Source organism: Canis lupus, chromosome X (assembly GCF_048164855.1).
Source record: "Canis lupus baileyi chromosome X, mCanLup2.hap1, whole genome shotgun sequence".
In the NCBI taxonomy this organism is placed as follows: Eukaryota; Metazoa; Chordata; class Mammalia; order Carnivora; family Canidae; genus Canis; species Canis lupus.
The window spans coordinates 67,786,408-67,809,971 of NC_132876.1; the positions used below are offsets into that span (position 1 = coordinate 67,786,408).

The 23,564-nt window shown below is 39.4% G+C and overlaps 1 protein-coding gene across 10 annotated transcripts in view; it reads left to right on the forward strand.

The window, feature by feature from the left end:
• Positions 1-23,564, forward strand: part of PHKA1 (phosphorylase kinase regulatory subunit alpha 1) — a 179,887-nt gene that overhangs the window by 39,422 nt on the left and 116,901 nt on the right. For all 10 annotated transcript variants that reach the window (XR_012026448.1, XR_012026447.1, XM_072816673.1 and 7 more), the window contains 4 exons: positions 258-380; positions 3,031-3,126; positions 4,258-4,365; positions 6,229-6,307. Coding sequence is in view for 8 of the 10 variants with exons in the window: in XM_072816673.1 (XP_072672774.1) it covers positions 258-380; positions 3,031-3,126; positions 4,258-4,365; positions 6,229-6,307 (406 nt within the window). In the remaining 2 variants the exon portion in view is untranslated. The remainder of the gene's footprint in view (positions 1-257; positions 381-3,030; positions 3,127-4,257; positions 4,366-6,228; positions 6,308-23,564) is intronic.

Here is a 23,564-nt window from a genome sequence, read left to right on the forward strand (position 1 = left end):
AAAATAACACTCATGTTTACTATAAACTAATCTCACTTCTTCATATACCTGCCTGTAGCATCATTCTTATCCCAGTTCTACTAGTTACAAGTCACATCACAAAGTACTCGCTAAGGGAGGAGGAGTATGTACTGTGCTCTGCCTTCTCTGAAACAAGCTCTCAGAAGTGAAAGGCTGTATTCTGATACCTCTGAACTAAAGATGTAAGTCTGACTTTGCAGTGATAAGATAGACTTTGTTTATTGTGTTCTTACCAGGATCCCAGTCGCCTGTACTACGAACCATCTGAGTTGAAGTTATTTGAAAATATCGAGTGTGAATGGCCACTGTTCTGGACATACTTTATCCTTGATGGGGTCTTTGGTGGCAATGCAGAACAGGTAATATACTGGGGAGACAGCTTTTCAGCAGAATGTCTTTGTCTTGCAGTTAATGGCTGTGCTGACCCTGTGACAAAATGGGAGTTCCCTATTAGGAAAGACAGTCTTCTAGAGACTAGCAGTTGAGAGCACTAGGTTAAGAGTTGGAAGACCTTTACATTGCCATTGCTCAGACTTGGCTTTTAACAAATACGGAGAGCAAAACAGCAAGCCCTGTCCTCTTGCCTCAGCTGTTAGAGGTATTTCACTTTACTTCCTGGCTTTGTGTATCTTTTATTTTTTAAATTTATCTTGGAAATGATGTTCTAATGTTAGCCCCCTCAAAAACTCCCAAAACAACAACCCGTTTATACCTGTCCTTGCCCCCTGAAAACATGGTCATCATCACTTTTTGAGCTTCATGAATAAAGTAATTTAGAAACCATCATTGGAAAATAAACTGGGATATTTGATCAAGTAAGTTTAGTGTCAGGTGTTCTACAAACTAGCTGTGGTCTAAACTTGGACATAAATCCAACACATTTGGAAGTCACTTATATTTGGCTACATAAAACACAATTTTGTGTAATTTGAATGCTTTGGCCAATATTAATCTGTAACTGCCAACAGGATCTTAAATAATAGGGTTACACCAAAAGTTTCAGGGGCCACAGAGTGCTGTTTGATTCTAAATTTCAGTATTAAGGAATATCCTCTTTGAGAAAGCAAATAAGATAAGTGGTAATAAAAATAGACCACCCTATTTTGACCACCCTATTTTCATTCTACCATTTTTCTCAGTCCTTCTCAAATTCCACAGAATTTTTTATAAAAAAAACTTCTCTTGCTCAAAAAAAAGGTGTATTTATCAGATGTGCCTACTAAGTACAAAGCACAATCACGTTTTTTTTTTTTTGGACTCATTGGGGTAAAAAGAGTTGGGAAACTTGGATTCTTTTTTGTTCTTTTTTTTCTGGCTTCCCTCCTGACTCTTGAATAGCCCAAATATAGTCATGGGCTTTTTCCGTTTCTCTGTATACAAATAGTTTTTCACTCTTCTTTGAAGAAGAAGATGTCCCTAAAGTTTTTTGAATTTCACAGATGAAGATACTCCATAAGCACAAAGGACAGTCAATTCAGCTGTAATGAGACATATATGTTTCTTGAAAATCACCATGCTCTGCATATTTGAGAAATAAAAACTATAGGGATCATGGGAAAAGGAGGTTGGGACCCAGCACTTAAAAAGTTTGTCAGAAATACATTTTTAAAAAATGCTAGGAACCTAACAAACACTGTCATAACTTTATGCATGTTAAACAGTTAAGAAATACATGCATACCACAGTTGATATGGCACTTGTACCTTGAAAGGGACCTTAGGTTTGCTTGTGGATATGTGCCAGCTCACCTGATGGGTTCCCACGCCCACCACTCTGTGTGCCAGAAGAAGAGAAGAAGAAAGACAGCAAACAGTGAGGGAAAAGAGAAAAAGAACATAGAATATACATGATGAATAAAAAATAAGCTGAGAAGAAAGGGGAAGAAATTAAAGAGAAGGGAAGGCACACAGAGTGATGCAGCTAGGGTGACCACTAGAAGGGAGCAGCACAGAAGTTATTATGAAGCCATAGAAGGAGTATTGTCTGAAATCGGATGGAAAATTCTAACAGGGCACATGGATGGGTGTGGTTCATTGTCCTCCTGGGGCATGTTCATGTGTAAAGTGTTTTGGGTATTCATACATGGTCAGTTCAGCTGAGAGTACTCTCAGGTCAAAACTGTGCATAAGCAAATGTCAAATTCGTGCTGTGCTCAAAGTGTTCCCTAATATATCAAATGTGTTGGAAAAAATTTGGGTTTTCAAAACAACTGTTATAGCAGAACTGTTTCTTTCCACCATAAATTGTAGTGATTTTTTTCTTTTTGTGTGTTTTTTAAAATTTTTATTTATTTATGATAGTCACACACACACACACACACACAGAGAGAGAGAGAGAGAGAGAGAGGCAGAGACATAGGCAGAGGGAGAAGCAGGCTCCATGCACCGGGAGCCCAACGTGGGATTCGATCCTGGGTCTCCAGGATCGTGCCCTGGGCCAAAGGCAGGCGCTAAACCGCTGCGCCACCCAGGGATCCCTCTTTTTGTGTTTTGTATTTTTTGCTTTTTATGTATTACTAATCTAATCTACAGCAAATTGTTAAGCAAAAAATGTGAACTTCACTCTACTGAAAACTTAATTTTCTAGTTAAATATGGTTTTAAAAGCCAGTACCTGTAAAGACAAGAAGCTATATTTAGAGTGGTGGATAAAAACAGGCCTGTGAAGGCAGGCTGACTTGGGCTCAAATCTGACTCAACCTTACTATTTGCTGTGTGATCTTCCACAAGTTCATAACCTTTTTGAGCCTTATTTTTTTCAGTAAAAGGGCCTTAATTGCATGTATCTCCTAAGATGGTTATTAAAATTAAATATGTTGAAGCACACAAAATCTCTAGCGTAGTATCTGGCCTTTAATAAACATTTCATAGATGCTTAGTAAATGTTACTTTCTTTCTTTTCCCTTTTACTAAATGAATCCTTTACAATAGGAACTTCTTCGGCTACAACCCTCTGACATCCCCCAAGGGAACTCTATATAAACTTTTTTCCCCCTTTCTTATACTTGCAGGTTCAAGAATATAGAGAGGCTCTTGAAGCAGTCCTCATCAAGGGAAAAAATGGAGTTCCACTTTTGCCAGAGCTATACAGTGTTCCTCCAGACAAGGTGAGTTGGACAGTGCCATAACATGGAGCAGGGAGAAGGAGAGCAGTACCTCGATAGAAGTGCCTCATTTGAGTCAAATAATTTTTAATTTTCTGACTTTAATTATCAAAAAGTTTGTCTTTAGGTATAATGTGATGAAAATATGATTTTATTCCTTTGAAACTAAACTTTTAAAGCAGTCTCAGGTATGGCACAATTGTACAGTGAGACAAGGGCGAGACCAAACATTCCAATGATAGTTTCATGGGTGTATACTTATCCTCAAACTCATCAAGATGCATATGTTAAATACGTATGGCCTTTTTATATGTCAACCATACCTCAATTTTAAAAAATTAATGGTTCAGAGATTGAGTTTTTTTAAAAAATGAGTGGGAAATATCAGAGAGGGTGAGAAAACATGAGAGACTCCTAACTCTGGGAAATGAACAAGGGGTAGTGGAAGAGGAGGTGGGCGGGGGTTGGGGTGACTGGGTGACAGGCACTGAGGGGGGCACTTGACGGGATGAGCACTGGGTGTTATACTATATGTTGGCAAATCGAACTCCAATAAAAAATAATTTTGAAAAAGACAAACCTTAAGGTTAAAAATGGTACGGAGTTCAGTAGGCAGAACTAGAGTGATGTTCTGTGTGAACTCTCAGGATTTGGTATTCTCTGCTTTGAGGCCAGTAATCTTGGATTGTTTGAGTAGATCAGGTTTGGAAAATGAAGTATGTCTCCATTTTCCTGCAATGCTGGTTGGGAGTACCATTGTTCCTCTTCTCCATTTCTAAGGAGCATTAGCCATGGGAGAGTTGCAGTCTTCCACTCTGGTGGCGATGGATGGAATAAACTACTAGCAACATCAGCAGCATCACCTGAGAGCTTGTTAGAAATGCAGATCTCAGGCCTTCCTCCATAGCTACTCAGGCCGAATCTGCCTTTGGACAAGATCCTCAGGTGATTTGTATGTACACACAGTTAGAGGAATACTTCCCTAGACTGTAGTCGTAATGCTTGACTTTTCAGTGCATTGCATAAGTAACTGTTTTCTAAGGCATGAGTCACAATCCAGATTCAGCCTTTTTGTTGTCTAGTATCTTTAACCTTCTATCACCTTTCATGTGGCTTCTTTATCTTTTCTTTTAGGTTGATGAAGAATATCAAAATCCTCACACTGTGGACCGAGTCCCCATGGGCAAGTTGCCTCATATGTGGGGTCAGTCTCTGTACATCTTAGGAAGCTTGATGGCAGAGGTAAGGGGAAACCTCAAGACTCTTCCACTTTTTTCTGCTTTAGTCAATATAATAATCAGATTTGTGAGTAGCTCATTAAATCTGGATCTGTCCTTTGCTTTTATATTCTCCTTTAATTATATATTTTCCTCCAGACCAGGTCGTTAGAGTGGGAGCATGGCCAGTCCTTGACAAAATTCTTTTCCCCCTGGCAACCATGTCTCTCATACTGCCCAGGGCTTCCCACCTTGGGACTGTACTTGGAACTGCTCTCGGATCAGGGCCTAGATCTCGCCCTTTCAAAACACCCTTCACCCTAGTGGCTTGCCTGGTGACTGATACATGCACCTGTGCTTAGATAGTAATGATGATTGATAATGTATTTAAGTACTAACTGTTTCAAGCAACATAATGTTTTATTATTTAATTGAATAAACCAATAAGATCATTTTAGGCACCATGAAAAGTGGTTGGGAACATCATAGTTTTAAAAATTTATTGTTTGTTTACTTTTTGCTGTGGGACTAAAACATTTAACATAAATGTTTTTTATGTTAAATTCAGTTGAAACAGCCCCCTTTTTTGCTTTAAAAAAAAGATGTATCTATTTATTTTAGAGAGCACGTGAGCATGGGGAGAGGGAGAGAAATCCTCAAGCAGACTCCTTGCTGAGTGCAGAGCCCCACGTGGGGCTTGATCCCAGGACCCCAAGATCATGACCTGAGGTGAAATCAAGAGTCAGATGCTCAATAACTGAGCCATCCAGGTGCCCATCAGTTGAAACAGCTCTGAATGAAGCACTTGGGAATTTTGTACTTTATTTCCAGCTTATTTCTGATATTGAGAGCTGTGTTGAGGGTTCGCTTTCTCAAAGTTTTCCAGATATACTGACAAATCTGTTTCCCCATTGTAGGTTATTATGGTAAGCTATAACTGAGGCTCCTAGAAGATCCAGGGTAAGACTTAGCTATCCTTTCTGAGCCAGAGTTTTTGACCTGTTTGTGTATGACTATTTTCCACAGCTGTTTTCTTTCACTCTGCTTTGGTTTTTTTCTCAGTTTTATTGAGATAAAATTGATATACATCAATGTGAATTTCAGGCATAGAACATAAAGTTTTGATTATCTTTAGTTGATATTATGAATAATGAGCAGAAAGATCAGTTAAAATAATCCCGACCTGATGACTTTCTCATTCAATGCTAAAAATAAATTAAATGTGTGAAAAAAGGAGATGAATGGTGTTTTTAAGGGTAAAATGGGTGAGTTTATCCCACTTAATCAAGGATAGACATTCAAGTCAAAAGATATCTACTGGTGCGCCTGGGTGGCTCAGTCAGTTGAGCATCTGACCCTTGGTTTCAGCTCAGGTTATGATCTCAGGGTCCTGGGAAGCCCCACTTTGGGCTCTGCACTTAGTGCAGAATCTGCTGGAGATGCTCTCCCTCTTCTTCTCCCTCTGTTCCTCCCCCTGCACTCTTTCATTCTCTCCAAAACAAATAAATAAAATGTTTTTAAAAAGATATATGCTGAGCAGAAAGTATAGCAGTCACATGAATGACTGAGAAAACAACAAAACTTAAGTTATTGATAATAAGCATTGTGGTCTGATTGTCTAATTATATACACCAGAGGAGGTAGAGGTTTAACTAAGAAAACTTTCTGCTTATCCTTTGTACCCCATCTTGTACCACTTTCTGCCTTAATTAATGAAATTAATTTGGATGTGAATTCAGGAGTTCAAACATTTTTTATATAGTGAAGGTATTTGTTTCCTTTCCATACCTGCCTCTCACATGTTTTTGGCACTGGTATATTGTTTCTCCTCAAACATTAGCTTTTTCTCTGAGAAATAATAATCTGTCTTTTTATGGTTTTTCCTTAGGGATTCTTAGCTCCTGGAGAAATTGATCCCCTGAATCGAAGGTTTTCTACAGTACCAAAGCCAGATGTTGTGGTTCAAGGTATGGATTCTTATTCCCAGCAGTAGAAACTTTATATTAAGGATCTGCTGTGGACCAGTGAATGATGGCTTTATTGTTTAGCATGTGTTTTGTTAGTCTTCAAAAAGTATACAATGGTTTTAAGATTGCTATTAATCTCAATCATGAACAAATGCTTAAAAACTGATGTTATTTGACACTCTTAACCACTTTTTAATTCTAGAAACTCTTTTCATTGTCATGATATTATAGCTTTTAGATGATCTCTGCTTTCTTTCTGAACATTCCTTCTGTGCTTTTTCTGTTAGTACTCCTTTATTCTCATGCCCTTTTAATGGTTGTGTTCTTAATCTTATATTGTTGTCTTTCTGTATTTATACTCTAGTTTGCTAGTGTTGCCTCCTTCATAATAAATTTGCTTCCATGGATCCAACTATTCCTTCTTTGGAGAGTAGTGGAACTCTTCATTTTTTTGTTCCTAACAACTTAAATTTTGAGGTATCTTCTCTATGCAAAACACTGGGCTAAGGTCTATAAACATTTTAAGAATTCTAGTCCCAACGTCTATAAAATATCTTTACCACTTATACTTCAAATGCAAAACTGACCTCTTTTGTATCCATTCCATCCTTTCCCCTCTCCCATGAAAAGTAGATCTTTCTACTTTTCTTATCTCTTTGAATGACCTCACTATTATTTTAGTTTCCTGGGATATAAAATTCCAGGTGATTTTTGACTCTGCAAGGACACAATTCAGTATGGTATTAAGTTCCTATAAAATTTCTCTGGTCACTTGACTTTCTGGTTGGCAGTATATGGCAAATAATCCTGTGCATTTTACTCTTCCCTTCTCATGAGGTACCTTGTTCTCCTTTGAGGCTTATGCCATCTGGTTGTATTGATCTCCTGGTTGCTCTAATTCATTCATTTAGCTTACAGCCTTCTTCTTTGCAAACTCCTGCTCTAGTGCTAGATCTCAACATCAGAAAAAGTGCCATCTAGCATTTTAGCCTCAAAATTCTTGGATACTTATAACCCTAGTCACCTTTCCCTCCACCTCTATGTTACCCACTCATTTTGAGGACCAAACTTTAGAACTATTCCACTTCATATATCGTCCATTCAAAAAAATTCCAGTTTATGGTCATAGCTATATATTATTTCAATTGTCTTCTTCTTCCCATGACACTTGTCTCTATTTTCTCCAAGTCTGCTCTTCCCTATTTGTTAATCATTGAAATATCTTAATCACCCATGCACCATAATTCTACTACACCCACTAGAAAAACCATAGCCCCGCCTCAATCTTACAGTCTGGGAGGGAGGGGCAAGATGGCGGAAGAGTAGGGTCCCCAAGTCACCTGTCCCCACCAAATTACCTAGATAACCTTCAAACCATCCTGAAAATCTACGAATTCGGCCTGAGATTTAAAGAGAGAACAGCTGAAATGCTACAGTGAAAAGAGTTCACGCTTCTATCAAAGTAGGAAGACGGGGAAAAAAGAAATAAAGAAACAAAACATCCAAGGAGGGGGGGCCGTGAGGAGCTGGGCTAAGGCCGGGAAGAGTGCCCCCAGGACAGGAAAGCCCCATCCCAGAAAAGCAGGAGCTTCACCAATCATCCCGGGCGGAAAGGCAGGTGCAGGCAGGGAGTAAGAGCAGGATCCCAGGAGGGCGGGGATGCCCTCAGGCTCCCTGGGACACTAACAGACACCTGTGCCCTGGGGGAGAGTGCGCCGAGCTCCCTAAAGGACCGTAGCGCGCGCATGGCTGGACGCGGGAGAAGCTCTGAGGGGCTCAGGCTGTGGCTACACGCGGAGGGCCTGCGCGGCCCCGGAGCAGCTCCGAGGGGCTGGGGCGGCGGCTCCATGGAGAGGGGGCTGCACGGCCCGGAGCGCGAATCCAAAGGCGCAGGCCCGGGAGCACAGTGCGCTGGGGACACAGCCCAAGATCCTGTCTCACCCCGTAATAGGCAGAGGCCAGGAGGGCACAGGACAGCAAGAACTCTCCCGCCCGGAGCTGAGCAGATCAGCGGCCCCGCCCCCCGAGCATCCAGGCCCCTGCAGACTGAGAGCTCTGTAGTTACTGCCGGAGCTGAATCCAGGGCTCCAGAGCTGGCCGCTGCCACTGCGGTTGTTCCTCCTGGGGCTTCACAGGATAAACAGCTTAAATATCTTTCGCTGAGCAGCTCCCCCAAGTGCTAACACCTGAAAATCAGCACAGCAGGCCCCTCCCCCAGAAGACCAGCTACACGGACAGGGGAAAAACAAATTATTGACCAAGCAGCACTGGAAAGTTCCAGGGGAAGTCAAGGGAATACAGTATACAGAATCAGAGGATGCACCCCCTTGGGTTTTTGTTTGTTTGTTTGTTTTTTCCTTTTGTTTTGTTTTTGTTTGGTTTGGTGTTTTTTTTTTTTTTATCTTTTTGATTCCCGTTTGCTTCCCACCCCCCCTTTTTTTTCTTTTTATCTCTTTTTCTTCTCTTCTTTTTTCTTTTTTCTCTTTTTTCTTCCTTTTTTCTTTTTCTTTCCTTTTTTCTCTTCTTTCTTTTTCTCCTTTTGCCAATACAACTTGTTTTTGGCCACTCTGCACTGAGCAAAATGACTAGAAGGAAAACCTCACCTCAAAAGAAAGAGTCCTCTCTCCCACAGAGTTACAAAATTTGGATTATAATTCAATGTCAGAAAGCCAATTCAGAAGCTCTATTATAAAGCTACTGGTGGCTCTAGAAAAAAGCATAAAGGACTCAAGAGACTTCATGACTGCAGAATTTAGATCTAATCAGGCAGAAATTAAAAATCAATTGAATGAGAAGCAATCCAAACTAGAAATCCTAACGACGAGGGTTAACGAGGTGGAAGAACGAGTGAGTGATATAGAAGACAAGTTGATGGCAAAGAGGGAAACTGAGGAAAAAAGAGACAAACAAAAGATCATGAGGATATTTTAAGGGAAATAAGGGACAGCCTGAGGAAGAAAAAATCTATGTTGAATTGGGGTTCCCGAGGGTGCCGAAAGGGCCAGAGGGCCAGAATATGTATTTGAACAAATCATAGCTGAAAACTTTCCTAAACTAGGAAGGGAAACAGGTATTCAGATCCACGAAATAGAGAGAACCCCCCCTAAAAATCAATAAAAACCGTTCAACACCTCGACATCTAATAGTTAAGCTTGCAAATTCAAAAGATAAAGAGAAGATCCTTAAAGCAGCAAGAGACAAGAAATCCCTGACTTTTATGGGGAGGAGTATTAGGGTAACAGCAGACCTCTCCACAGAGACCTGGCAGGCCAGAAAGGGCTGGCAGGATATATTCAGGGTCCTAAATGAGAAGAACATGCAACCAAGAATACTTTATCCAGCAAAGCTCTCATTCAGAATGGAAGGAGAGATAAAGAGCTTCCAAGACAGGCAGGAACTGAAAGAATATGTGACCTCCAAACCGGCTCTGCAAGAAATTTTAAGGGGGACTCTTAAAATTCCCCTTTAAGAAGTCCAATGGAACAATCCAAAAACCAGGGACTGAATAGATATCATGATGACCCTAAACTCATATCTTTCAATAGTAACTCTGAACATAAACGGGCTTAATGACCCCATTAAAAGGCGCAGGGTGTCAGACTGGATAAAAAAGCAGGACCCATCTATTTGCTGTCTACAAGAGACTCATTTTAGACAGAAGGACACCTACAGCCTGAAAATAAAAGGTTGGAGAACCATTTACCATTCAAATGGTCCTCAAAAGAAAGCAAGGTTAGCCATCCTTGTATCAAATAAACTAAAATTTACCCCGAAGGCTGTAGTGAGAGATGAAGAGGGACACTATATCATACTTAAAGGATCTATCCAACAAGAGGACTTAACAATCCTCAATATATATGCCCCGAATGTGGGAGCTGCCAAATATATCAATCAATTAATAACCAAAGTTAAGACATACTTAGATAATAATACACTTATACTTGGTGACTTCAATCTAGCGCTTTCGACACTCGATAGGTCTTCTAAACACAACATCTCCAAAGAAACGAGGGCTTTAAATGATACACTGGACCAGATGGATTTCACAGATATCTTTTTTTTTTAATTTATTTTTTATTGGTGTTCAATTTACTAACATACAGAATAACACCCAGTGCCCGTCACCCATTCACTCCCACCCCCCGCCCTCCTCCCCTTCTACCACCCCTAGTTCGTTTCCCAGAGTTAGCAGTCTTTACGTTCTGTCTCCCTTTCTGATATTTCCCACACATTTCTTCTCCCTTCCCTTATATTCCCTTTCACTATTATTTATATTCCCCAAATGAATGAGAACATATAATGTTTGTCCTTCTCCGACTGACTTACTTCACTCAGCATAATACCCTCCAGTTCCATCCACGTTGAAGCAAATGGTGGGTATTTGTCATTTCTAATAGCTGAGTAATATTCCATTGTATACATAAACCACATCTTCTTGATCCATTCATCTTTCGTTGGACACCGAGGCTCCTTCCACAGTTTGGCTATCGTGGCCATTGCTGCTATAAACATCGGGGTGCAGGTGTCCCGGTGTTTCATTGTATTTGTATCTTTGGGGTAAATCCCCAACAGTGCAATTGCTGGGTCGTAGGGCAGGTATATTTTTAACTGTTTGAGGAACTCCACACAGTTTTCCAGAGTGGCTGCACCAGTTCACATTCCCACCAACAGTGTAAGAGGGTTCCCTTTTCTCCGCATCCTCTCCAACATTTGTTGTTTTCTGCCTTGTTAATTTTCCCCATTCTCACTGGTGTGAGGTGGTATCTCATTGTAGTTTTGATTTGTATTTCCCTGATGGCAAGTGATGCAGAACATTTTCTCATATGCATGTTGGCCATGTCTATGTCTTCCTCTGTGAGATTTCTGTTCATGTCTTTTGCCCATTTCATGATTGGATTGTTTGTTTCTTTGGTGCTGAGTTTAATAAGTTCTTTATAGATCTTGGAAACTAGCCCTTTATCTGATATGTCATTTGCAAATATCTTCTCCCATTCTGTAGGTTGTCTTTGAGTTTTGTTGACTGTATCCTTTGCTGTGCAAAAGCTTCTTATCTTGATGAAGTCCCAATAGTTCATTTTTGCTTTTGTTTCTTTTGCCTTCGTGGATGTATCTTGCAAGAAGTTACTATGGCCGAGTTCAAAAAGGGTGTTGCCTGTGTTCTTCTCTAAGATTTTGATGGAATCTTGTCTCACATTTAGATCTTTCATCCATTTTGAGTTTATCTTTGTGTATGGTGAAAGAGAGTGGTCTAGTTTCATTCTTCTGCATGTGGATGTCCAATTTTCCCAGCACCATTTATTGAAGAGACTGTCTTTCTTCCAATGGATAGTCTTTCCTCCTTTATCGAATATTAGTTACCCATAAAGTTCAGGGTCCACTTCTGGATTCTCTATTCTCTTCCACTGATCTATGTGTCTGTTTTTGTGCCAGTACCACACTGTCTTGATGACCAAAGCTTTGTAGTACAACCTGAAATCTGGCATTGTGATGCCCCCAGATATGGTTTTCTTTTTTAAAATTCCCCTGGCTATTCGGGGTCTTTTCTGATTCCACACAAATCTTAAAATAATTTGTTCTAACTCTCTGAAGAAAGTCCATGGTATTTTGATAGGGATTGCATTAAACGTGTATATTGCCCTGGGTAACATTGACATTTTCACAATATTAATTCTGCCAATCCATGAGCATGGAATATTTTTCCATCTCTTTGGGATTTCACAGATATCTACAGAACTTTACATCCAAACTCAACTGAATACACATTCTTCCCAAGTGCACATGGAACTTTCTCCGGAATAGACCAATACTGGGTCACAAATCAGGTCTGAACCGATACCAAAAGACTGGGATCATCCCCTGCATATTCTCAGACCATAATGCCTTGAAATTAGAACTAAATCACAACAAGAAGTTTGGAAGGACTTCAAACACGTGAGCTTAAGGACCATCCTGCTAAAACATGAAAGGGTCAACCAGGAAATTAAGGAAGAATTAAAAAGATTCATGGAAACTAATGAGAATGAAGAAACAACCATTCAAAATCTTTGGGATGCAGCGAAAGCAGTCCTGAGGGGGAAATACATCGCAATACAAGGATCCATTAAAGGATTGGAAAGGACTCAAATACAAAAGCTAACCTTACACATAAAGGAGCTAGAGAAAAAACAGCAAATAGATCCTACACCCAGCAGAAGAAGAGTGTTAAGAAAGATTCGAGCAGAACTCAACGAAATCGAGACCAGAAGAACTGTGGAACAGATCAACAAAACCAGGAGTTGGTTCTTTGAAAGAATTAATAAGATAGATAAACCATTAGCCAGCCTTATTAAAAAGAAGAGAGAGGGATCCCTGGGTGGCGCAGCGGTTTGGCGCCTTTCTTTGGCCCAGGGCGCGATCCTGGAGACCCGGGATCGAATCCCACATCGGGCTCCCGGTGCATGGAGCCTGCTTCTCCCTCTGCCTGTGTCTCTGCGCCTCTCTCTCTCTCTGTGACTATCATAAATAAATAAAAATTTAAAAAAAGTTAAAAAAAAGAAGAGAGAAAAGACTCAAATTAATAAAATCATGAATGAGAAAGGAGAGATCACTACCAACACCAAGGAAATACAAACGATTTTAAAAACATATTCTGAACAGCTATACACCAATAAATTAGGCAATCTAGAAGAAATGGACGCATTTCTGGAAAGCCACAAACTACCAAAACTGGAACAGGAAGAAATAGAAAACATGAACAGGCCAATAACCAGGGAGGAAATTGAAGCAGTCATCAAAAACCTCCCAAGACACAAAAGTCCAGGGCCAGATGGCTTCCCAGGGGAATTCTATCAAACGTTTAAAGAAGAAACCATACCTATTCTACTACAGCTGTTTGGAAAGATAGAAAGAGATGGAGTACTTCCAAATTCGTTCTATGAGGCCAGCATCACCTTAATTCCAAAACCACACAAAGACCCCACCTAAAAGGAGAATTATAGACCAATATCCCTGATGAACATGGATGCAAAAATTCTCAACAAGATACTAGCCAATAGAATCCAATAGTACATTTAAAAATTATTCACCACGACCAAGTAGGATTTATCCCCGGGACACAAGGCTGGTTCAACACTCGTAAAACAATCAATGTGATTCATCATATCAGCAAGAGAAAAACCAAGAACCATATGATCCTCTCATTAGATGCAGAGAAAGCATTTGACAAAATACAGCATCCATTCCTGATCAAAACTCTTCAGAGTGTAGGGATAGAGGGAACATTCCTTAACATCTTAAAAGCCATCTACGAAAAGCCCACAGCAAATATAATTCTCAATGGGGAAGCACTGGGAGCCTTTCCCCTAAGATCAGGAACAAGACAGGGATGTGCACCACTCTCACCACTGCTATTCAACATAGTATTGGAAATCCTAGCCTCAGCAATCAGACAATAAAAAGACATTAAAGGCATTCAAATTGGCAAAGAAGAAGTCAAACTCTCCCTCTTCATCGATGACATGATACTCTACATAGAAAACCCAAAAGCCTCCACCCCAAGATTGCTAGAACTCATTCAGCAATTTGGTAGCATGGCAGGACACAAAATCAATGCCCAGAAATCAGTGGCATTTCTATGCACTAACAATGAGACTGAAGGAAGAAAAATTAAGGAGTCAATCCCATTTACAATTGCACCCAAAAGCATAAGATACCTAGGAATAAAGCTAACCAAAGAGGTAAAGGATCTATACCCTAAAAACTAAAGAACACTTTTGAAAGAAATTGAGGAAGACACAAAGAGATGGAAAAATATTCCATGCTCATGGATTGCCAGAATTAATATTGTGAAAATGTCAATGCTACCCAGGGCAATTTACACGTTTAATACAATCCCTATCAGAATACCATGGACTTTCTGCAGAGAGTTAGAACAAATTATATTAAGATTTGTGTGGAATCAGAAAAGACCCCGAATAGCCAGGGGAATTTTAAAAAAGAAAACCATATCTGGGGGCATCACAATGCCAGATTTCAGGTTGTACTACAAAGCTGTGGTCATCAAGACAGTGTGGTACTTGCAGAAAAACAGACACATAGATCAATGGAACAGAATAGAGAATCCAGAAGTGGACCCTCAACTGTATGGTCAACTAATATTCGACAAAGGAGGAAAGACTATCCACTGGAAGAAAGATAGTCTCTTCAATAAATGGTGCTGGGAAAATTGGACATCCACATGCAGAAGAATGAAACTAGACCACTCTCTTTCACCATACACAAAGATAAACTCAAAATGGACGAAAGATCTAAATGTGAGACAAGATTCCATCAAAATCCTAGAGGAGAACAGAGGCAACACCCTTTTTGAACTCGGCCACAGTAACTTCTTGCAAGATACATCCACGAAGGCAAATGAAACAAAAGCAAAAATGACCTATTGGGACTTCATCAAGATAAGAAGCTTTTGCACTGTTGATACAGTCAACAAAACTAAAAGACAACCTACAGAATGGGAGAAGATATTTGCAAATGACGTATCAGATAAAGGGCTAGTTACCAAGATCTATAAAGAACTTATTAAACTCAACAACAAAAAAATAAAAAAATAAAAAAAATAAAATAAACTCAACACCAAAGAAACAAACAATCCAATCATGAAATGGGCAAAAGACATGAACAAAAGTCTCACAGAGGAAGACATAGACATGGCAAACACGCACATGAGAAAATGCTCTGCATCACTTGCCATCAGGGAAATACAAATCAAAACCACAATGAGATACCACCTCACACCAGTGAGAATGGGTAAAATTAACAAGGTAGGAAACCACAAATGTTGGAGAGGATGCGGAGGAAAGGGAACTCTCTTGCACTGTTGGTGGGAATGTGAACTGGTGCAGCCACTCTGGAAAACTGTGTGGAGGTTCCTCAAAAAGTTAAAAATAGACCTGCCCTATGACCCAGCCATTGCACTGTTGGGGATTTACCCCAAAGATACAGATGCAATGAAAAATCAGGACATCTGCACCCTAATGTTTATAGCAGCAATGTCCACAATAGCCAAACTGTGGAAGGAGCCTCGGTGTCCATCGAAAGATGAATGGATAAAGAAAATGTGGTTTATGTATACAATGGAATATTACTCAGCCATTAGAAATGACAAATACCCACCACTTGCTTCAACATGGATGGAATTGGAGGGTATTATGCTGAGTGAAATAAGTCAATCGGAGAAGGACAAGCAGTGTATGTTCTCATTCATTTGGGGGATATAAATAATAGTGAAAGGGAATATAAGGGAAGGGAGAAGAAATGGGTGGGAAATACCAGAAAGGGAGACAGAACATAAAGACTCCTAACTCTGGGAAACGAACTGGGGGTGGTGGAAGGGGAGGAGGGCGGGGGGTGGGGGTGAATGGGTGATGGGCGCTGAGGGGGGCACTTGATGGGATGAGCACTGGGTGTTATTCTGTATGTTGACAAATTGAACACCAATAAAAAATAAATTTATTATTAAAAAATAAAAAATAGGGGATCCCTGGGTGGCGCAGCGGTTTGGCGCCTGCCTTTGGCCCAGGGCGCGATCCTGGAGACCCGGGATCGAATCCCATGTCGGGCTCCCTGCATGGAGCCTGCTTCTCCCTCTGCCTGTGTCTCTGCCTCTCTCTCTCTCTCTCTCTGTGTGACTATCATGAATAAATAAATAAAATCTTTAAAAAAAAATAAAAAAAATAAAAAATAATAAATAAACTGATAGACATCAAAAAATGAAAAAAATCTTACAGTCTGCACATTCTTTTTCTATTAAGTTTTTTATTTTTGTTTCTAGTATAGTTAACATACAATTTTTTATTAGAATCAGATGTACAGTATAGTGATACAACCATTCTGTACATTACTTAGTATTCATTATGATAAGTGTACTCTTTAATCTCCATCACCTGTTTTAACCATACCTCCCACCCACCTCTCCTCTGGTAACCATAAGTTTGTTCTATATAGTTAAGCTTCTCTTTCTTGGTTTCTCTCTCTCTCACTCTCTCCCATTGTTTCTTGTTTTTTTTTCTTAAATTCCACATATGAGTAAAATCACATGATATTTCTCTTTCTCTGACTGACTTATTTCGCTTAGCAGTATACTCCCTAGCTCCATCCTTGTTGTCACAAATGACAAGACTTCATTCTCTTTTATGGCTGAATAATATTCCATTGTGTGGAATGATCAGAAGCTTCTTACTTTGATGTAGTCCCAATAGTTTATTTTTACTTTTGTTTCCCTTGCCTCTGGAGACATATCTAGAAAGAAGTTGCTATGACCAAGGTAAAAGAGGTTGCTTCCTGTGTTCTCCTCTAGGATTTTGATGGCTTCCTGTCACACATTTATGTATTTAATCCATTTTGAGTTTATTTTTGTGTATGGTGTAAGAAAGTGATCCAGTTTCATTCTTTTGCATATAGCCGTCCAGCTTTCCCAGCACCATTTATTGAAGAGACTTTATCCCATTGGATTTTCTTTCCTCCTTTGATGAAGACTTATTGACCATATCATTGAGTTTATTTCTGAGTTTTCTATTCTGTTCTATTAATCTATGCGTCTATTTTTTTTGCTAGTACCATATTTTTTTATTATTACAACTTTGTAATATAACTTGGACTCTGGAATTGTGATACCTGCCATCTTGTCTTCTTCTTTTTTGAGGTTGACCTGCCTATTTGGGGTCTTCTGTGTTTCTATACAAATTTTAGGGTTGGCTGAGTGAAGTAAGTCGATCAGAGAAGGACAAACATTATATGTTCTCATTCATTTGGGGAATATAAATAATAGTGAAAGGGAATATAAGGGAAGGGAGAAGAAATGTGTGGGAAATATCAGAAAGGGAGACAGAACGTAAAGACTGCTAACTCTGGGAAACGAACTAGGGGTGGTAGAAGGGGAGGAGGGCGGGGGGTGGGAGTGAATGGGTGACGGGCACTGGGGGTTATTCTGTATGTTAGTAAATTGAACACCAATAAAAAATAAATTAAAAAAAATTTAGGGTTGTTTGTCCCAGTTCTGTGAAAAATGCTGTAGGTATTTTGATAGGAATTACAATAAATCTGTAGATTGTTTTAGGTAGTATAGATATTTTAACAATATTTGTTCTTCTAAACCATGAGCACGGAATGTCTTTCCATCTCCTTTCATCATCTTGAATTCCTTTCATCAGTGTTTTATAGTTTTTTTTTAAAGATTTTGTTTATTTATTCATGGGCGACACAGAGAGAGAGGCAGAGCCGTAGGTAGAGAGAGAAGCAGGCTTCCAGCAGGGAGACTCAATCCCAGGACCCCAGGATCATGACCTGAGCCAAAGGCAGATGTTCAACCACTGAACCACCCCAATGCCCCCAGTGACTTATAGTTTTCACAGGTCTTTCACCTTTTTTGTTTAGTCACAGATATTTTATTGTTTTTGATGAAATTGTAAAAGGGACTGTTTTCTTAACTTCATTTTCCGTGGCTGCATTATTAGTGTATAGGAATGTAAGATTTCTATGCATTTGTTTTGTGTCCTGGGACTTGTCTGAATTCATTTGTCAGTTCTAGTATTTTTTTGGTGGAGTTTTTAGGATTTTCTAGATGGACTATCGTGTTATCTGCAAATACTGAAAATTTTATTTCTTCCTTACCAATGTGGATGCCTTTTATTTCTTTTCATTGTCGGATTGCTGTACCTAGGATTTCCAGTACTGTGTTGAATACAAGTGGTAAGAATGGACATCCTTGTTATTATTGACCTTAGGGGAAAAGCTCTCATTTAGTCCCCACTAAGGATGATATTACTGTGAGTTTTTCATAGATGGACTTTATTATGTTGAGGTATGCCTCTAAACTTATTTTGTTGAGAGTTTTTATCATAAATGGATGTTGTACTTTGTCAAATGCTTTTTTTGCATAAATGATCATATGGTTCTTACCCTTTCTCCTACTGATGTGATGTATCCTGTTGATTGATTTGCAAATATTGAACCAACTTGCATCCCAGGAATAAATCTCAATTGATCATGGTAAATGTGTTTTTTGAAAGAACTGTTGGACTCAGTTTGCTAGTATTTTGGTGGGGATTTTTGAAAGCATATTTGTCAGAGATATTGGCCTCTAGTTCTCTTTTTCTATACTGTTTTCATCTGGCTTTGGTATTAGGGTGATACTAGCCTCACAGGATGAATTTGGAAATTTTCTTCCTCTTTTAACTTTTGGAATAGTTTGAGAAGACTAGGTAGACTAGGTATTAACTATCTTTAAAAGTTTGGTAGCATTTTCTTATTAAGCCCTCAGGTCCTGGACTTTATTTATTTATTTATTTATTTATTTATTTATTTGTTACTGATCAATTTCATTGCTGATAGTTGGTCTGTTCAAATTTTCTATTTCTTCCTGCTTCGGTTTTGGTAGGCTGTATGCTTCTAGGAACTTATCTTTTTCTTCTAACTTGTCCAATTTGTTGGCATATAGTTTTTTATACTGTGCTCTTACTTTGTATTCCTGTGGTGTCAGTTGTTATTTTTCCTCTTTCATTTCTGAATTTCTTTATTTGCATCTTTTCTCTTCTTGATAAGTCTGATTGGAAGTCTATTAATTTTGTAAATCTTTTCAAAGAACTAGCTCCTGCGTTCACTGATCTGTTCTATTGTTTTTTCAGTGTGTACATTACTTCTGCTCTAATTCTTCATGATTTCCTTCTGTCTGTTGTTTTGGGTTTTACTTGTCCTTCTTTGGCTAGATCCCATAAGTGTAAGGTTACACTGTTTATTTGAGATTTTTCTTGCTTTTTTTTTAATTTATTTTTTATTGGTGTTCAATTTACTAACATACAGAATAACCCCCAGTGCCCGTCACCCATTCACTCCCACCCCCCGCCCTCCTCCCCTTCCACCACCCCTAGTTCGTTTCCCAGAGTTAGCAGTCTTTACGTTCTGTCTCCCTTTCTGATATTTCCCACACATTTCTTCCCCCTTCCCTTATATTCCCTTTCACTATTATTTATATTCCCCAAATGAATGAGAACATATAATGTTTGTCCTTCTCCGACTGGCTTACTTCACTCAGCATAATACCCTCCAGTTCCATCCACGTTGAAGCAAATGGTGGGTATTTGTCATTTCTAATAGCTGAGTAATATTCCATTGTATACATAAACCACATCTTCTTGATCCATTCATCTTTCGTTGGACACCGAGGCTCCTTCCACAGTTTGGCTATCGTGGCCATTGCTGCTATAAACATCGGGGTGCAGGTTTCCCGGTGTTTCATTGCATCTGAATCTTTGGGGTAAATCCCCAACAGTGCAATTGCTGGGTCATAGGGCAGGTATATTTTTAACTGCTTGAGGAACCTCCACACAGTTTTCCAGAGTGGCTGCACCAGTTCACATTCCCACCAACAGTGTATGAGGGTTCCCTTTTCTCCGCATCCTCTCCAACATTTGTTGTTTCCTACCTTGTTAATTTTCCCCATTCTCACTGGTGTGAGGTGGTATCTCATTGTGGTTTTGATTTGTATTTCCCTGATGGACAGTGATGCAGAGCATTTTCTCATGTGCATGTTGGCCACGTCTATGTCTTCCTCTGTGAGATTTCTGTTCATGTCTTTTGCCCATTTCATGATTGGATTGTTTGTTTCTTTGGTGTTGAGTTTAATAAGTTCTTTATAGATCTTGGAAACTAGCCCTTTATCTGATATGTCATTTGCAAATATCTTCTCCCATTCTGTAGGTTGTCTTTGAGTTTTGTTGCCTGTATCCTTTGCTGTGCAAAAGCTTCTTATCTTGATGAAGTCCCAATAGTTCATTTTTGCTTTTGTTTCTTTTGCCTTCGTGGATGTATCTTGCAAGAAGTTACTATGGCCGAGTTCAAAAAGGGTGTTGCCTGTGTTCTTCTCTAGGATTTTGATGGAATCTTGTCTCACATTGAGATCTTTCATCCATTTTGAGTTTATCTTTGTGTATGGTGCAAGAGAGTGGTCTAGTTTCATTCTTCTGCATGTGGATGTCCAATTTTCCCAGCACCATTTATTGAAGAGACTGTCTTTCTTCCAATGGATAGTCTTTCCTCCTTTATCGAATATTAGTTGCCCATAAAGTTCAGGGTCCACTTCTGGATTCTCTATTCTCTTCCACTGATCTATGTGTCTGTTTTTGTGCCAGTACCACACTGTCTTGATGACCACAGCTTTGTAGTACAACCTGAAATCTGGCATTGTGATGCCCCCAGATATGGTTTTCTTTTTTAAAATTCCCCTGGCTATTCGGGGTCTTTTCTGATTCCACACAAATCTTAAAATAATTTGTTCTAACTCTCTGAAGAAAGTCCATGGTATTTTGATAGGGATTGCATTAAATGTGTATATTGCCCTGGGTAACATTGACATTTTCACAATATTAATTCTGCCAATCCATGAGCATGGAATATTTTTCCATCTCTTTGTGTCTTCCTCAATTTCTTTCAGAAGTGTTCTAGTTTTGAGGGTATAGATCCTTTACATCTTTGGTTAGGTTTATTCCTAGGTATCTTATGCTTTTGGGTGCAATTGTAAATGGGATTGACTCCTTAATTTCTCTTTCTTCAGTCTCATTGTTAGTGTATAGAAATGCCACTGACTTCTGGGCATTGATTTTGTATCCTGCCACGCTACCGAATTGCTGTATGAGTTCTAGCAATCTTGGGGTGGAGACTTTTGGGTTTTCTATGTGAGTATCATGTCATCTGCGAAGAGGGAGAGTTTGACTTCTTCTTTGCCAATTTGAATGCCTTTAATGTATTTTTGTTGTCTGATTGCTGAGGCTAGGACTTCCAGTACTATGTTGAACAGCAGTGGTGAGAGTGGACATCCCTGTCTTGTTCCTGATCTTAGGGGAAAGGCTCCCAGTGCTTCCCCATTGAGTATGATATTTGCTGTGGGCTTTTCATAGATGGCTTTTAAGATGTCGAGGAATGTTCCCTCTATCCCTACACTCTGAAGAGTTTTGATCAGGAATGGATGCTGTATTTTGTCAAATGCTTTCTCTGCATCCAATGAGAGGATCATATGGTTCTTGGTTTTTCTCTTGCTGATATGATGAATCACATTGATTGTTTAATGGGTGTTGAACCAGCCTTGTGTACCAGGGATAAATCCTACTTGGTCATGGTGAATAATTTTTTTAATGTACTGTTGGATCCTATTGGCCAGTATCTTGTTGAGAATTTTTGCATCCATGTTCATCAGGGATATTGGTCTGTAATTCTCCTTTTTGGTGGGGTCTTTGTCTGGTTTTGGAATTAAGGTGATGCTGGCCTCATAGAACGAATTTGGAAGTACTCCATCTCTTTCTATCTTTCCAAACAGCTTTAGGAGAATAGGTATGGTTTCTTCTTTAAACGTTTGATAAAATTCCCCTGGGAAGCCATCTGGCCCTGGACTCTTGTGTCTTGGGAGGTTTTTGATGACTGCTTCAATTTCCTCCCTGGTTATTGGCCTGTTCAGGTTTTCTATTTCTTCCTGTTCCAGTTTTGGTAGTTTGTGGCTTTCCAGGAATGCGTCCATTTCTTCTAGATTGCCTAATTTATTGGCGTATAGCTGTTCATAATATGTTTTTAAAATCGTTTGTATTTCCTTGGTGTTGGTCGTGATCTCTCCTTTCTCATTCATGATTTTATTAATTTGAGTCTTCTCTCTCTTCTTTTTAATAAGGCTGGCTAATGGTTTATCTATCTTGTTAATTCTTTCAAAGAACCAACTCCTGGTTTTGTTGATCTGTTCCACAGTTCTTCTGGTCTCGATTTCATTGAGTTCTGCTCGAATCTTTATTAACTCCCTTCTTCTCTTGGGTGTAGGATCTATTTGCTGTTTTTTTCTAGCTCCTTTATGTGTAAGGTTAGCTTTTGTATTTTAGTTCTTTCCAGTTTTTGAATGGATGCTTGTATTGCGATGTATTTCCCCCTTAGGACTGCTTTTGCTGCATCCCAAAGATTTTGAACGGTTGTATCTTCATTCTCATTAGTTTCCATGAATCTTTTTAATTCTTCCTTAATTTCCTGGTTGACCCTTTTATCTTTTAGCAGGATGGTCCTTAACCTCCACGTGTTTGAGGTCCTTCCAAACTTCTTGTTGTGATTTAGTTCTAATTTCAAGGCATTATGGTCTGAGAATATGCAGGGGACAATCCCAATCTTTTGGTATCGGTTCAGACCCGATTTGTGACCCAATATGTGGTCTATTCTGGAGAAAGTTCCATGTGCACTTGAGAAGAATGTGTATTCAGTTGAGTTTGGATGTAAAGTTCTGTAGATATCTGTGAAATCCATCTGGTCCAGTGTATCATTTAAAGCTCTCGTTTCTTTGGAGATGTTGTGCTTCGAAGACCTATCGAGTATAGAAAGAGCTAGATTGAAGTCACCAAGTATAAGTGTATTATTATCTAAGTATTTCTTCACTTTGGTTAATAATTGATTAATATATTTGGCAGCTCCCACATTCGGGGCATATATATTGAGGATTGTTAAGTCCTCTTGTTGAATAGATCCTTTAAGTATGATATAGTGTCCCTCTTCATCTCTCACTACAGTCTTTGGGGTAAATTTTAGTTTATCTGATATAAGGATGGCTACCCCTGCTTTCTTTTGAGGACCATTCGAATGGTAAATGGTTCTCCAACCTTTTATTTTCAGGCTGTAGGTGTCCTTCTGTCTAAAATGAGTCTCTTGTAGATAGCAAATAGATGGGTCCTGCTTTTTTATCCAGTCTGAAACCCTGCGCCTTTTGATGGGGTCATTAAGCCCGTTCACATTCAGAGTTACTATTGAGAGATATGAGTTTAGTGTCATCATGATATCTATTCAGTCCTTGTTTTTGTGGACTGTTCCACTGAACTTCTTCTTAAAGGGGAATTTTAAGAGTCCCCCTTAAAATTTCTTGCAGAGCTGGTTTGGAGGTCACATATTCTTTTAGTTGCTGCCTGTCTTGGAAGCTCTTTATCTCTCCTTCCATTTTGAATGAGAGCCTTGCTGGATAAAGTATTCTTGGTTGCATGTTCTTCTCATTTAGGACCCTGAATATATCCTGCCAGCCCTTTCTGGCCTGCCAGGTCTCTGTGGAGAGGTCTGCTGTTACCCTAATACTCCTCCCCATAAAAGTCAGGGATTTCTTGTCTCTTGCTGCTTTAAGGATCTTCTCCTTATCTTTGGAATTTGCAAGCTTCACTATTAAATGTCGAGGTGTTGAACGGTTTTTATTGATTTTAGGGGGGGATCTCTCTATTTC